The 14935-nt window shown below is 47.7% G+C and overlaps 1 protein-coding gene across 1 annotated transcript in view; it reads right to left on the bottom strand.

Annotated features, from left to right (window-relative positions):
• The window catches only part of COL4A1 (collagen type IV alpha 1 chain), a 68788-nt gene extending 58361 nt beyond the window's left edge, over positions 1-10427 (bottom strand). Inside the window, exons 1-14 of the mRNA XM_021709034.1 lie at positions 10342-10427; positions 10203-10247; positions 9106-9150; positions 8949-9011; positions 8369-8422; positions 8174-8200; positions 6035-6118; positions 5884-5946; positions 4033-4068; positions 3237-3278; positions 1974-2060; positions 1421-1447; positions 1217-1267; positions 42-86 (exon numbers count right to left, since the gene is read on the bottom strand). Of these exons, the coding sequence (XP_021564709.1) occupies positions 42-86; positions 1217-1267; positions 1421-1447; positions 1974-2060; positions 3237-3278; positions 4033-4068; positions 5884-5946; positions 6035-6118; positions 8174-8200; positions 8369-8422; positions 8949-9011; positions 9106-9150; positions 10203-10247; positions 10342-10383 (711 nt within the window). The 5' untranslated portion in view covers positions 10384-10427. The remainder of the gene's footprint in view (positions 1-41; positions 87-1216; positions 1268-1420; positions 1448-1973; positions 2061-3236; positions 3279-4032; positions 4069-5883; positions 5947-6034; positions 6119-8173; positions 8201-8368; positions 8423-8948; positions 9012-9105; positions 9151-10202; positions 10248-10341) is intronic.
• Between the last annotated feature and the right edge of the window lie 4508 nt (positions 10428-14935).

Below are 14935 nucleotides of genomic sequence, written 5' to 3' on the forward strand. Positions count from 1 at the left end.
TGACTGCTTTTTTTAAAAAAAACCAGCAGAGAAACACTTACCGGACTCCCTTTTTCTCCCTTTTCTCCATCTTTTCCAGGTTTTCCCTGTACAATAAAGATGCAAACATTTGTATTCCGGAAATAATAATGAAAACGATGATACTAGACCAAAGCTCTGGTTCAGACAGACGCTCATACGTCGTCTCTTATGAATCACAAGCACGGCAAAGAAGGGCTCTGTGTGAGCTGACAATCCAACAACAACATGTCCTGAGTATGTGATGAATTGTTATGAGAAAGATACACAAGGAGAGAACGCCTCCATTTTACAGAACGGAGTCTGATGAGCTACACATCTCCAGAGCTATCATCCTCGTCTGGGAGCAAAGCTGACAGCAGAGACGCTCGCCCTTGCCAGGCGAATCTTTGGAAGCTGATGTGCAAATGACTGATTTTTTTTTTTTGAGTTGGAGTCTCACTCTGTCGCCCAGACTGGAGTGCAGTGGCTGCTCCCGGCCACCGCAGCCTCGCCTGCTGGGCTCCGGCGATCCTTCCGCCTCAGCCTTCTGAGTAGCCGGAACTACAGGCGCGCGCTACCACGCCCGGCTGATTTTTTTGATTTATTGGAGAGATGAGGTCTCGCTGCCCAGGCGGGTCTCGAACCCACGGGCTCCGGCAATCCACTCACCTCAGCCTCCCAAAGGCGCGGGATTACAGGCTGAGCCACCGAGCCCGGCGCAAATGACTGATTTTAACGGAGGGTTCCATACGGTGTTTTCAGGTAGGAACCACAGCTGTCGCCGGCAACCGGCAGACGGGCAGGCCCCAAGTCACCCCTCCCCATTCAGCAAGACGTAACCTGGCGTCTCAGGCTTGAGGCTGGGCAACACAGCCTGGTGTTCTGGGCTGCCAAGGTATTCGAACCAGCCAGCTGCTCTACACTGGGCAGGACAGGTGCTGTAGTGGGTGGCTGGGCCAGTGGGTGGCTCTCTGAAGGACTCTTTTCCACACTGGGCAACTGTATCCACAGTGTGGGGTCTCTGACTGGGAAGGACTGGTGCCATCTCGAGAGTGACCTTTCAAATAATGGAGATGTAAGCTCAGGAGATGTAAGGGATAAACCAAAGACCCTACAAGCCTTTTCCAGTTCCATGTTTCTGTGACTCCGTAATTTTAGGAACAAAAGGAAATTATTTCTACAAAATGAGGATAAAAGGATGCCGGAAGGCACTTACTCGGGGCCCTGGCTTTCCAGGTTCACCTTTCTCTCCACCCCCTGGCATTCCCTTAAACAAACAGAAAGAGGAAGAATTAGACACATTAGGATATTTCAGCAAATATCAAATTAGAGAAATATAAAATTTAATGTGAAATAAGCTTATAACTCAAATTACAATCTTTCCCCTTAAAAAAAAACCAGACAAATATTGAGTACTTACTTGAAAGCCAGGTTCACCTTTTTGACCCTAAAAGAATTTGAGAAACAGAGATAACAATCAGTGCTATCGAATGGCTATGTCAATGTTCCTATGGGACACTGAATATGCAACTGGAAAAAAACCCCACATTTTTCTGATATTATAACAAAGAAATTCACACAGGTTTCCAGCAGTGACTTCCTAGCAAGGACTGGTTGTGGGTTTCGGAAGGGCAGAGTTCCTCGTGCTCCACCCACGGTGACAAGCCACACCCTCCTTCTGCCCTAGAGCCCAACTCCCTCCTGCTGGTCAGCCCATCCCCAGCTGGGGCACATGCAAGATTTCAGAGGGTCAGCCTCTGCCCAGCCTCTGCTCAGCCTCTGGTCAAGTTCGTTCCAGCTGCCTCTGCTCTCAGAAGTGCTCATGTTTTATGGAATGGACAGTCTATAAATCTGTCTTCTAGGTCAGGATTGAGGTAGCCGGAAAAACTGAGTTCTGATGTGGTTTTTCTTTGTCCCTTGGAATTTGTGCAAGATTTTAAAGAGAGCACCCACTGGATGGAGGTCACCCCTACCTTTTCTCCCTTGGTGGCAAAGTCTCCTTTTTCTTGAACCTGAGCTTGTCCTGGGACTCCTGGAGGCCCACTGACCCCCTGATCACCCTGTGGATGCAAACATTTGAAATCAACTAGGCAAAATAATAATTACACAGAGAAGAAAAATTGTGAGGGGAGGGGACAAAAGCCAATAATAAAACATTTTTGAAATGTTAATTATACTCTATTCTGTTCTAATCATCTTTGCTTCCGCAGAAGACAGAGTTTCAATAGGAAGATGTTAAAAGATGGATCTAAATGCAGGAGAATGTCACTTCCCAGGAGTCCGCAATGAATGGGCAGCCACTACTGCCGTAGTTAAAATGTCATCTGAACACGCTCAGGACACGTCTAGACTCACTTGCACATGTAGTGTGCTATTCATGGCACGAAGGAAAGGCGCACACTGCCTGAGAGCTTGGGAAGAAAGGAGGCATTTGCGGTAGCCCAAGGGCAAGAGAACCTTCCAGAATTTTCTTTCTCGGGCATCTTGATGACTGGGCACACCCAGAGGCAAAGTGAAATCCAGCCACAACACAGCGATGAGGTCTGAAACGTCAACTGTACAAGTTGCAGGGTCACTGTATCTGTTCTAGGTATGAAAAGACTGGGCCTGACACTGGAGTTCCCACTGAACACGGTCTCGATCACCTACATCCGTTTGGACACCAGAGAAGGAGTGCCTGGGCCCACCTGCAGGCCAGCCACCGCCGTGGCAAGAACCCGTCTTGGCTGGAGCTATGCTCTGTGCTCCCTCTGGCCTCCATGGTGTGTGTACCCCACGCCCATCTGCCTTGAAAGTGTCCCCATCTGAGGACAAAGGCCAGTGGGGAGGACGACAGACTGCCGACTGTCCTGGTTTCTAACTCCCCTTACGATGGACTTCAGCTCTGCGGGGCTTAACAGAGTGACTTCTCCAATAGTCGCTTGCCAACCTTGATAAATTCTAAGTCTGACTCTATCACTGATGGACGTTTCGACGGAACTCCACGTAGAGATATCTGGAATTAGCCTCGTTGTATTCTCTGCTTGTCAGCTCACACGTAGAGCACTCCAGTAAATTCTAGCCTATTCCATAAGCAAGAATAAACCTCAACAGTGCTAGTATTTTAAGGAAAACATGATCAAACTCAAGAACACACAGAGAAGAATCACTGTAGCTATGAGGGTCCCAGGGGCGGAAACTGTGGCATGCAGAACTGTGGTTTTCAACATGAAAATTCCAGAGAGATGTGCACTCACCTTGTCACCTTTTGGTCCTTGAAAGCTTAAGCCCATTTGCCCCTGTTGATGAAAAATTAGACTTTCATTAGTAGAGTTGTCTGCTTTGTTCAGTCTCACAGAAATCTCACAGAAAGAGCAATAAGATGAGAGATCTCAAGCAATAGCTTTGTCCCGCCGTCATAAAATTTTCTAGAAAGTTGTGTGCATGCTGTATTCAGTCAGTGTCTATAAAAATGTTTTAAAAATAGTATTGGTAAAAACTTCCATAAAGACCCTTTTTTAAAAAACTGAGGGTTTTAAACTCTGGCTTTAAAAACTAAGGGAAATGTCAGTGATTCCAACTTCATGACAAAGGGATGAGTGGAAGACAAGATAAGTAGATGACTGAATGATGCTTGACAGAAGACAGGAGATAGATGACAGAGAGAACTACACATCTATTACTATGTATCTGACCTATACAGATAGGTAAAGACAATATAATTTTCTAAAACTTTTCACAGAGGCTGAAAGAATGAGCTATAGCAATCTGACCTATCAGCTCTCTATATCTATTAATATATGCCTCAAACATAAAGATAATTTAATTTTTCAAAACAGTTTACAGGGACAGAAAGAATGAGTTATAGCAAATAGATCTACATATCTATTAAACCTATATATCTATGTAATTATTAATATATGTCTTAAATATATAGATAAAGACGATTTAATTTTTCAAAACTTTTTACAGAGACTGAAAGAAGGAGTTGTGGCAATTTCCTAACAGTCTTCTACTAACGCCAAAGAACGATTAAATGTAAAAACTCTTTACCTTTTCACCTGGCGGGCCGGGAGGGCCTGGAGGGCCCTGCAAGAGACAATATTTAATTAAACATGATTCACAACCCTGGGGTGCCTTAAGCCCTTCTTTGTGCTAAAGTCACGTTAACGATGCATTTGTTCAATATTTTTCCTGGGCTATCATTGAAAATAACCAGAAACTGGTTCAGTACGATTATTCGCAGAGATGAAAATGCCCCTGTGACCTAAGACATGCTGGGACGAGCTCGCAGCATGACACAGGACAGCACCAGCCAAACCCTCTGGAAGCCAGGAGCTTCCAGTTAGGGAATCGTGTGTGTTCACTTGACATGTCGTTGTTTATCTTTAAAAAGTGTTGATTACTCAAGTGAGCAGTTTGCAGTAAAAAGAAAAATTCTTCCCGTGTTTGCAACTAAACATCATTTTTTTTTTTTTAGAGACAGGGTCTTGCTCAAGTCAGCCAGGATAGGGTGCCCTCATAGCTCAAGGCAGCCTCGTCCTTCTGGGCTCAAGCAATACTCCTGCCTCAGCCTCCTGGGTAGCCGGGACTACAGGCATATACCACCCATGCCCAGTTAATTTACTTTTTTTAGAGACTGCTATTTATTTTTTGTAGAGACAAGGACCAAAACGTGACGGGGTGACTCATTATGTTGGCCCATCTGGTCTCAAACTCCTGGACTCAATTGATCCTCCCACCTTTTTAATAATCATGTTAAAAAGGAAAAAGTAGTCATTCTTTACTCATAAAAATGAGTCCATTTATTCACAAGAATGTGAAAGATGATGTATCCATTATTTACATGAATGGATAGAAGAAGAATTTCTGGATTTTACAATTAAAAGAAAAAATAGAAAACAAATCAACTAAACGTATAAGCCTGGTGATCTCTCAAGAGGACTCTTCCAGCCAGGTGTGATGGCTCATGCTTATAACCCAGCACTTTGGGAGACTGAGGCAGGAGGATCGCTTGAGCCCAGGAGTTCAAGACCAGCCTGGGCTACACAGCAAGACCTTGTGTCTACAAAAAAAATAAAAACTTAGCCAGGTGTGGTGGCACACACCTGTAGTCCCAGCACCTCAGGAGGCTGAAGCAAAAGGATAACCTGAGCCCAGAAGGCCGAGGTTGCACTGAGCCGTGATCATGCCACTGCACTCCAGCTTGAGATCCCAACTCCAAAAAAAGGACTCTCCGCCAGGCTACAGGAGGAAAACGAACTCGGGCACATCCTTTCCTAGAAAGCCCAGCTCTCAGCGAATAAGTCTCAACATTCACTCTCTTGTGCTCTCGAAGATGAGGGCGTGGGAGGGGACAGCACCTCCTTCTTGCCAAGATCTATGAGCTGTGGGAGCTGCCAAGGAGGCCAACGAGAAAAAAATAGAGCCTGCTGGGTGTTCGGTTGGCAAGGTCTTTAGAGCAAGCCCCGCTTGGCTTCTGTGCTGCAGCGTGGTCTACACCCACAGTCCCTAATGGACGCAGAGCCTTCTGGTGTGAGGCTACCTCCACCCACCTGTCTCCCTGTTCAGGGGTGAAGCCCCGGGGCAAAAGCTGCCTTGTCTGTCCTTGAACTCACTTCCTCAGGCTGTGGCTACCCCTGGGACCCAGCCAGGCCTGAGAGTCATGACTGTGTCATCCGACTGGGGATGTCTTGGCATTCGGGGCTACCATTAGCCTTCTCCCACGGCTCTGGGGATGGGTGGGCCCTGGTGACGGCCAAACACTTAACAAGAGAGAACTGATTCCACCATGAAGGGCGACCACGACCGTGTGAAGTTTTCATTGCATTCTCGTCGGTTTCCACACCTCAACATGGCTGTTCTTGAAAGGACTGTCTCAGAGAGTTATGCCCCCAAACCTACCGGTGGTCCAGTGAATCCCGGAGGGCCAACGGGACCTTGAAGCCCTGGCAATCCTGGTGAACCCTAATAGAAAGATGGAGAGAGAAAAGGATGAGCACGCACATGAAGGGGGAGGCAGCAGGTGCTTGTAAATTACTTTGCAAATGCTTACTATCATCCCTGGGGGTCCTGGAAATCCTCTTTCACCTTTCAGCAGGGTCCCAGGCACGTGGCCAAGTATCTCACCCGGATCCCCCTAGGGGAAGAAAAAGGGAGGAGAAAGTCGTACATACGAATAATCACAGAAAGAGCCCACGGACGAGCCAGCACGTGTTACTGGTATGGAACCCGCCTAAATCTGGGATTGAGTGTCTCAGCAGGACGTGAACAGGCTGGCCGTCTCTCCCATTCATGATACCCATCCCAAGACCCAGCCTGAATGCACACCATCAACTCAGCTACAGCCAGGACCCGATGTAGAGACAGTCAAACGAAAGAGTCCCTGACACAACACCGCACGTATGACTGTCCCACATTCCAGACAAGGACCCCAGCCTCCGACTGGAAGATTGGGTGAGCACAGGCTAGTCACACAAAGTAAGGGCTGTCTTTTGAGAAAAGCCTCATAGTGAATATTTTTATAAAAGCAGGTGTGATGGTGAATTATATCTGTCCACTTGGCTAGGCCATATGATTTGGTTAAACACCAGTCCAGGTGTTAGCGTGAAGGTGTTTTGTAAAATGAGATCAACATTTAAATCAACAGACTTTGGGTCGGGCTCAGCGGCTCAGCCTGTCATCCCAGCACTTTGGGAGGCCGAGGTGAGTGGATTGACTGAGCCTGCGAGTTCAAGACCCGCCGGGCAACTTGGCGAGACCTTGTCTCTACAATAAATCAAAAACTAGCCAGGCGTAGTAGCGCACGCCTGTAGTTCCGGCTACTCGGAAGGCGGAGGCGGAAGGATCACCGGAGCCCAGCAGGTCGAGGCTGCAGTGGCAGGGAGCGTGCCACTGCCCTCCAGCCTGGGTGACAGAGTGAAACTCTGACTCAAAAAATTAAATAAGTAAAAATAAAAATAAATCAATAGACTTTGAATAAAGCACATGACCCACTATAACATTGGTGGGCTTCGTCCAATCAGTTAAAGACGGTGAGGTCTTGGCTGGAGGGAAAGAGAATGTGACCTGCAGGTGACCTTCAGACTCAAGACTGCGACCACAGCCCTCCCCTGGGCTCCAGCCTGCCGGCCCACCCCGCAGGTTTTGAACTGCAGCCCTCACAACCACACGAACAATTCCTTAAAATAAGTCTCTCCTGGGGCGGGCATGGGAGCTCACGCCTGTAATCCCAACACTTTGGGAGGCTGAGGCGGGAGGATTGCTTGAGCCTAGAAGTTCAAGACCAGCCTAGGCAGCATTGCAAGACCTCATCTCTATAAAAAAAATTAAAAATTAGCCAGGTGTGGTGGCACACTCCTGTAGTCCCAGCTATTTGAGAGGCTAAGGCAGAAGGATCGCAGGAGCAGAAGAGGTCGAGGCTGTGGTGAGCCGTGATCATGCCCCTGCACTCCAGCCTGGACAACAGAGTAAGATCCCTAACTCAGAGAACAAGTCTCTCTTCTCTGTCTTCACTCACACACACACACACACACACACACACACACAGATCCTGTGGGTTCTGTTTTTTTGGAAGATTGACACACAGGGCTGCTATGAGGATAACAGATGCCGAGGTGTTCTTAAACACAGGAGCACACGGACTCAGGACCTCATTCAGGTCGGCAGCCGCCTCTCCTGCAGCTGCTGAGAACCCTAAGCTTCCTTTCTACAGGGCCACTCCGGTGCCCAGCTGCCCTGCTTGCCCCCAGCCCGTCTCACAGTACAGGGTGCACGTCACGAGAGTGCACAATTTGGGTCACCTTCAGGAGAGCGGCTGAGCCCCAGGACAGCCACACCCTGCAGGGAAAGACTTGGGAAGACGCCTTTCTATGTAATGTGAGAGGTTCCCCCGACTCAGTTCTCCCCCCACCCCAGTTCTCAGTGAAAGGAATAGTCACCACCCTCCTGTTACTACAAACTTCCCACAAAGACACTGTGCCAAGTGCCTTGACGTTAGAGTCTCAAGTCTACACCTGCGTATGTTGCTTACGACTGATTCGTATAGAGTCTTTGAATGTCACAAAGTTTAGGAAAACACATTCCCAAGCAGTCGATCGGCTGAAGTGATTTAACGTGGATTTGTTTCTATGGCATCTGTTGTAAGCAGATTCCTTGCCATGAATCCAATAAAACACAATAAAATAAAAGGTACCTTCATTCCTGGCAACCCCGGTGGTCCCTAAAAAAGAAGGTTTGGGTATTAGTGTTTTGGTTTTCTCTGAATATCATTAGCACTAAGAAGTAGGTGCAAAAAGAAAGGAGAAAGGGGAGAGAGGAAGGAGCCAGGGACAGAGAGAAGAAAAAAGAAAGGAATTGGGAAGAAATTCTGACTTAGCCCCATACTCACAGGGTTTCCAGCGAATCCGGGCAAGCCGGGAGGCCCGAGTGGCCCTCTCTCTCCCTGGGGAAACAGGAGAATGTCATTCACACACACTGAGCGTGGCGAAAACAACCTCATCCCAGGCACCCGCGTGAGTCGCTATCCTGCCCTTCAGAGTCACCTCATGCATTGGCTAAAAGTCATTTCCTAAAAACAGTTCGATACGAGCTAGATTACTGGGTGCCATTTTACGAATGAAGACATATACTCAATCGCATCATTTATTTATTAAGAGCGGATAGGCACCAGGATTCACAACAGCACTGTCTGACAGTGTCGTCATTGACTGTAGGGAACAGCTTTAGTGATTAAGAGCGATTTTAGGATAAAAGTCTACAGAAAAGAAAGGCGCAACAATCTCTTTCTGGTACACTAAACACGGGGGGAAAGTATTCCTCGTCAAATGAAGAAATCTTTAAGACAAGTAGCTTCCCAATCGTGGCAAACAAAACTGAGTTGGCCGAGTACCATTACCTGACTTCATACTATGCTTTGCAGAGTAACACAAACACACACCGGAAGGGAAGGGTCTCGGTTCTAAATTTACCTTTGTACCGTTGCATCCTGGAATGCCCGGGGGACCTGGCGGACCGTCTTGGCCAGGAATGCCCTGCAACGAACAAAGTGAAAAAGTAACCAACATAGAAAGTCACTGGGTGGCGGCATGTTTTGTGTGAGAAGCAGAGCGCATTCTATGTACATACGGGAAGTCCTGGGTTTCCAGGGTAACCGGATGCTCCCGGAGGGCCCTGCAAGGATGGAAATGAAAACGTTTCAGGGGCGAGCCGGGAGGCCTCCCTCCCTCCTACTGCACTGTCCTCTTGGTTGGTGGAGTCACGCCCTAATTGCTGGCGCCTGGAACACGCACACCAAGCAGACAGAGCTTTCTGCCGAGGCGGCGTGGAGGGCCCAGCCCACAGGCCGATGGCCCAGGTTTACAGCAGGATCCCTGCCCCACGAGTTGACTGCGGGTCCCTTCTAAACCCAGGCTGCCCTGGCACACTATAACAGTGTCTGTACCATCTAGGCTAAAAGAAAGAGCGTGTAATTCACATGAGACTCTCCAACATTGGGAAGAAGAGAACATCGGAAGTTCTTTCTAGCTAAGATCCGTATCTCCCCTCACTAGTTCCAGTGCTGTTTACCCAGGCGGTTCCAATGGCATTTCCTCTGTCCCCCCCAGAGCCCACGGGCAGGCCCGCCAAGGCACACGCCCGCTGTGGCCACGCCATGGACCTTCTGTCTGTGCAACACTAACAAGACCGACATGTTTACGTTTTACCACATCTTTCCTTTTTTCCTACTATCCACATTTTCTTACAAAAACTGCATTTTCCAGGAACGGGTACGGCAAGGAAAGTAAAGACAGCAAAGAGAGGAAGAACAGGGTGGGCTCTGAGGGCACCAAGACATCACACATTCAGTGACATCCCCTCTCTTAATGACTTTTGGACATAACATCCATTCATTGCCTCTGTCCCTAAAATTAGTCCACCTGAGAGTCTTGGCAAAGAACAAATGGGAGAAAACAAGCTAAAAAACAGCAACCAGGTAGTGAGGATCTCTTGTGCACAGCGTGGGTCAGAAAGCCAGGGGTTCAGGAAGAAACAGGCCACCGCCCAGGAAGGGCTGGTACCTGCATGGACACGCCATGTGGGTTGCAGAGAGGGACAGAGCGCAAGGGGCACAGAGAAAGGAGAGGAAGGAAGGGAGCCCCCCCAGATTGCTGAGGTGCCCCCGCTCCTGAAGCCAGCAGACCCCACACACATCATCCTCGATGGCGACTGGCCACCGTACTCACCCTCGTCCCCTTGGTCCCAGGCAGGCCTGGCTCTCCAGTGTCACCCTGGAACAGAGCAGAGGGCCCTTGTGACCATCAGCCATCACAAGGACACAGACCATCGCCGCTCTCCCCTCCCCCCTTCCACAGCCAGACTTACCTTCTGTCCTGGTGGTCCCTGCGGCCCCTCGGGTCCTTGCATTCCCGGAAACCCGATGACGCCTTGTAAGCCGGGGAGGCCTCTCTCACCCTGCAGAGAAGAAACACAGGTCAGGCAACAGGCAGGAAGAAACAGGAAGTAATTGGGAATCGGCGCGATGGCCCACCTTGACTGGGCTACGGGACACCCGGAGCAGGCAAAGCGTTCTTTCTGGGTGAGAGAGGGAGTTTCTGGGAGATATTGGCTTTGGAATCAGTGCGTCAGATGGGGAAGACTCGCCCCCAGCCCTGTGAGCAGGTACCATGCAGTCGGCTGAGGGCCCGGATGGAAGAAATAGGTAAGGAAAGGCGAGGCCTCTCGTTTCTGGAACTGGGATCCCCCATATCCTCCCTCCCTTGGACAGCAGGACCCCAGGCTCTTCAGCCTCTGGATTCAGGAACTTGGACCAATGCCCTCTCTCCCACCAGGTTCTCCTTGGACTGGGAATGACACCGTTGTTTGTCTGGCTGTCAAGCTTGCAGATAGCATGCCATGGAATTCCTCCTCCATAACACAGGACCCAATTCCTGTAATAAGTCCCCTATCTATCAATCAATCACCTATCTATCATATTGGTTCGGATTATCTATCATCTATATTATTGTCTCTGCTTCTATCTGTCTATCTAATTGGTTCTGTTTCTATTTATCATCTATCTGTCTTATTGGTTCTCTATCTCTCTGTCATTTATCATCTACCTGTCTCATTGGTTCTGCTTCTATCTATCTACCATCTATCTTACAGTTCTGTCTCTATCAATCTATCCATCTACTTACCATCTATTGCATTGGTTCTGTATCTATTGACTCTGTTTCTATCTATCTTATTGGCTATCTATCTATTTTACGGCTATCTTTCTATTTTATTGGTTCTCTATCTATATAACACTATATCATCTATCATATTGGTTGTTTTTCTATCTAACTATTCTGTTGGTTATCTATCTATCTTATTGGTTCTCTATTTCTCTATCATCAATCTATCTGTATCTCTATCATCTATCTATCATATTGGTTATGTTCCTATCTATTTTATTAGGTATCTATCTCTCTATCTCACTGGTTCTGATTCTCTGGAGAATTGTAACACCACAACCTCAGCCTTTCTAAGCATCAGCCAACACTGCGCGAGTCCACAGTGAGAGTCCAAAATGGAAGCAAAGTCCTACTCCTGGAGGCTTTTCTCACTCTGTTTTACGCTCTTCGGGGCAGCAACTACTCCCACGTGATTCCTGGCACAATGCTTTATATACACAAAATGCCAAAGTATGTGTTGGATAAATAAAACAATGAACAGTGGGTTTTTCTTTTTTTCTCTGAACTGATTGCAAGTCTGCGCCATTGGTGGAACGCTTGCCATCAACAATCACGGAGTTGGGATTCTGAGATTGGAGCGTCAGCTGTATCCTTCTCTTGAGAGGTCATCAGGAGGTGTGGGTGGGCAGAGTTCCCACTGTGGGTCCTGGCCCACGATGCTGAGATGACCCGTGCCATCAACAGGGAGATGGTGGGCTTTGATCCTAAGTGTCTTTTTAGAATGTTAATTATCGTCTCTGCTCCCATGGGGCAAAAAGGGATAAGAAACATTATTTTTAAAGTAATCACTGTTTTTTCAGGGTACAAACACCTGACAGACGGAGCACGGGCTATACTCAGTGGAAAAAGAAAAAGAATGGTTAGCAAGACTTCGAGGGACTCTGAGCCTGAAGCTGGCCCATGAAAGATGAAGGTAAAATGAATATGGGAAGGAAAGGAAGAGAAAAGAGGACACAGAAACAGGCTGGCAGGCAGCAGAGGGGAGAGGAGGGAGGCCCAGCTCTCGGGAGCCCAGCAGGCCCCCGAGGCCAACATAATCGGGCAAAACATGGAGGGATAGGCACCAGCATCAGATCCTGGAAGTGCCATTTATTCTACAAGCACAAGACAGCCGGTGGCCCAGTGCAGTGGTATTTTAGGAAGTCTGCCGTATTTAGATTGTCAACCTAAAAACACACAGAATCATGACAAGAAATGGAGAAAACCTATTCATCCACTTCACAGTCTAGGAAGTTTAATGCAGCCTTACCACACAAATTGGGTAGATTATGGAAGCACTGTTAGCTGATTCAAAAAAAGAAGGACCTTTGAGATTACAGTCAGGATTAGTTGGCATGCAATGCCCTTCTCAAAGTTATATTAGCTCAAGATAAAAATAAACAAGCAAGCTATACATTCCATAACATAAACACAGGCCCCAAAATAGCACATTAACGAGTTACTTACAAGCTTTTCGCATCCCATAATCAAAATGAATCAAACAAGCCACTCAGCCGGTCCTAACGCTTACTGGTAAACTAACCACCTGCTGCATTTTTTTTTTTTGAATGGGAGTCTCACTCTGTCACCCAGACTGGACTGCATGCTCACCGCCACTGCAGTCTCAACCTGCTGGGCTCAGGTGATCCTTCCAACTCAGCCTTCCAAGTAGTTGGAACTACCTGCACGTACCACCACGCCCGGCTATTTTTTGATTTATTGTAGAGACGAGGTCTCACCAAGTTGGCCGGGCTGGTCTCGAACCCACGGGCTCAGGCAGTCCTCTCACCTCGGCCTCCCAAAATGTTGGGATTATAGGCATGAGCCACCACGCCCAGCCTTGCTGCATTTTTATAAATACAAAAAGAAGGTGATGAGCTCTGGGTTCCCACCCTTGCACCTCCAGGGAGCTGTTTAATTGGAAATACAAGTCAGGAGTCTAGAAACTGTGTGCTGCGAATACATGGGGAGATTATTCCCAACTCTAGAGGACAGGATAAAATGGCAAGTGGATTGAAGCACATCTATCCCTCCAGTGTAGCATGTCATTTTGGGCCAGCAGCATCCAGTCCAGAGAATCTTCCGGAAAAAGCAGGTGCTGCTACGCTGAGGCCCTCAGCAAGGACTGGATGGGAAGGCTGGCTGCTTTTCCCAGAGGCCTTGTTGAGGCAGAACAGCCAGCATAGCTTAGATATGGATAGTGAGTTCTCACAGGCAGGCTTAGCATAGCTTAGATATAGATAGTTTCTTATAGGCAGGCTTAGATAATTAGGAAACCAGATGGTCAGGCATCTGGGCACCGTCTTATCAGGACATAACTCTTTTAAACTACTACACACTGACTGAAACACAGGCCCGACCTTGGAACATGGGGCAGCTGGCTACAAAGGCAGCAAATAAGAGAATAAGGAGTTACCGGGGACACTGAGGCACGGTACTCTAAGAGAAAAGTTAATGAAACAGCAACTTTTCCCATTTTCTCAAAAGTTCCCCATGACACAAGCAAACTTAGGCATAAAATGAGAGGAACTGAAACTTGTGATCAAAGCTTAGCTTAGAAAGAGGTGGCTTAATCATCATTTGGGACAAAATTTAAGGCTTTCTGCTAACAGCAAGTGTGTACCCTTTCCCCGAAAGCCACCCACACTCTCTCTCGAACATGTCTTTTCCTCTTTTCTCTCTCTAATACACGGTATTTTAAAACCCTCTCCGTGACTCGCTCTGAAATTCTTTTCTGTAGTGAACTCAAAGAGCCCACAAAGCAACAACACTCCACGCTACCCGGCCTCACTGTGACAGCTGAGAAAGCAAACCATCCCCAGACCGAGACCTGTTCAGACGAAGAGTACCTTGAATCTGTTCATCCTTCCCCAATACTCAGGGCTCCTGGACAGAGCCACAGAAAACAAGGCACCCAGTTTGGGGACGCAGGGCGGTCCAACTCAGAATACAAGAAGCCCGAGCTTCAGACATCTGGTTAAAAATAAATAAATAAATGCGAAACTGCCTATCCCCAAATAACCCCAACATGAGACAGGAAGGAAATAAGAAAGGCATGGCAATGTCAGAGCTTTCTAATACATCGGGTGGAGTATTTTTAGCACTTAATTAATATTGGCAGTATCGCCGTGAGACCAGCGAAGATAAGATTTTATGATTCCCAATTTAATTGTGGAATGCATGGAGGACCAGAGCCAGATGAACTGACTTCGGCAAGTTTCTCATTGAGTCAGCACTAAAGCCAGGATTGGAAATGAGGTCAGCCCACACCACAGTCCCTGTCTTTTTCTAGGTCACTAGAGCAAGCTGGTTCCTGGCAGGACACTGAACGATTCGCCAACATGATGTTAGCTCAAGGTACGGACCCTCTTATGTCCATTTCGCGGATAGGGAAAGTAAGATTCGATGCTTAACTGGCTTGTCCCCTGTCACTGGGTGACCTCTTGTGTTCCTGGGAACCGAACACAGAAATCCAAATTCCCAGCCATTGCTTTTACTGCAAGAACACATTCTTTCCCAAAGGTCACCAGAATGCTTAAGCAATCCGTATATCCCAAGAGTCCCGAAATGGAGTCGCTAAGCAGGAAGTGACTCCTCCGTGGACCTGGTTCTTGCCATTCCCCACATATTTTTTTGAACTTCCTTAATCTTTTTGTCCAGATAAAAGTACACATGAATAATGGGAACCACAGCAGAGCTTATAGACAGGATAAGCTTTCAAACAGCTATACCACTTACTGGCAAACAGTACATGCCATACG

The sequence above is a fragment of the Carlito syrichta genome, unplaced genomic scaffold (genome assembly GCF_000164805.1).
Source record: "Carlito syrichta isolate Samal-C Ts95f unplaced genomic scaffold, Tarsius_syrichta-2.0.1 Scaffold154438, whole genome shotgun sequence".
NCBI classification, from domain to species: domain Eukaryota; kingdom Metazoa; phylum Chordata; class Mammalia; order Primates; family Tarsiidae; genus Carlito; species Carlito syrichta.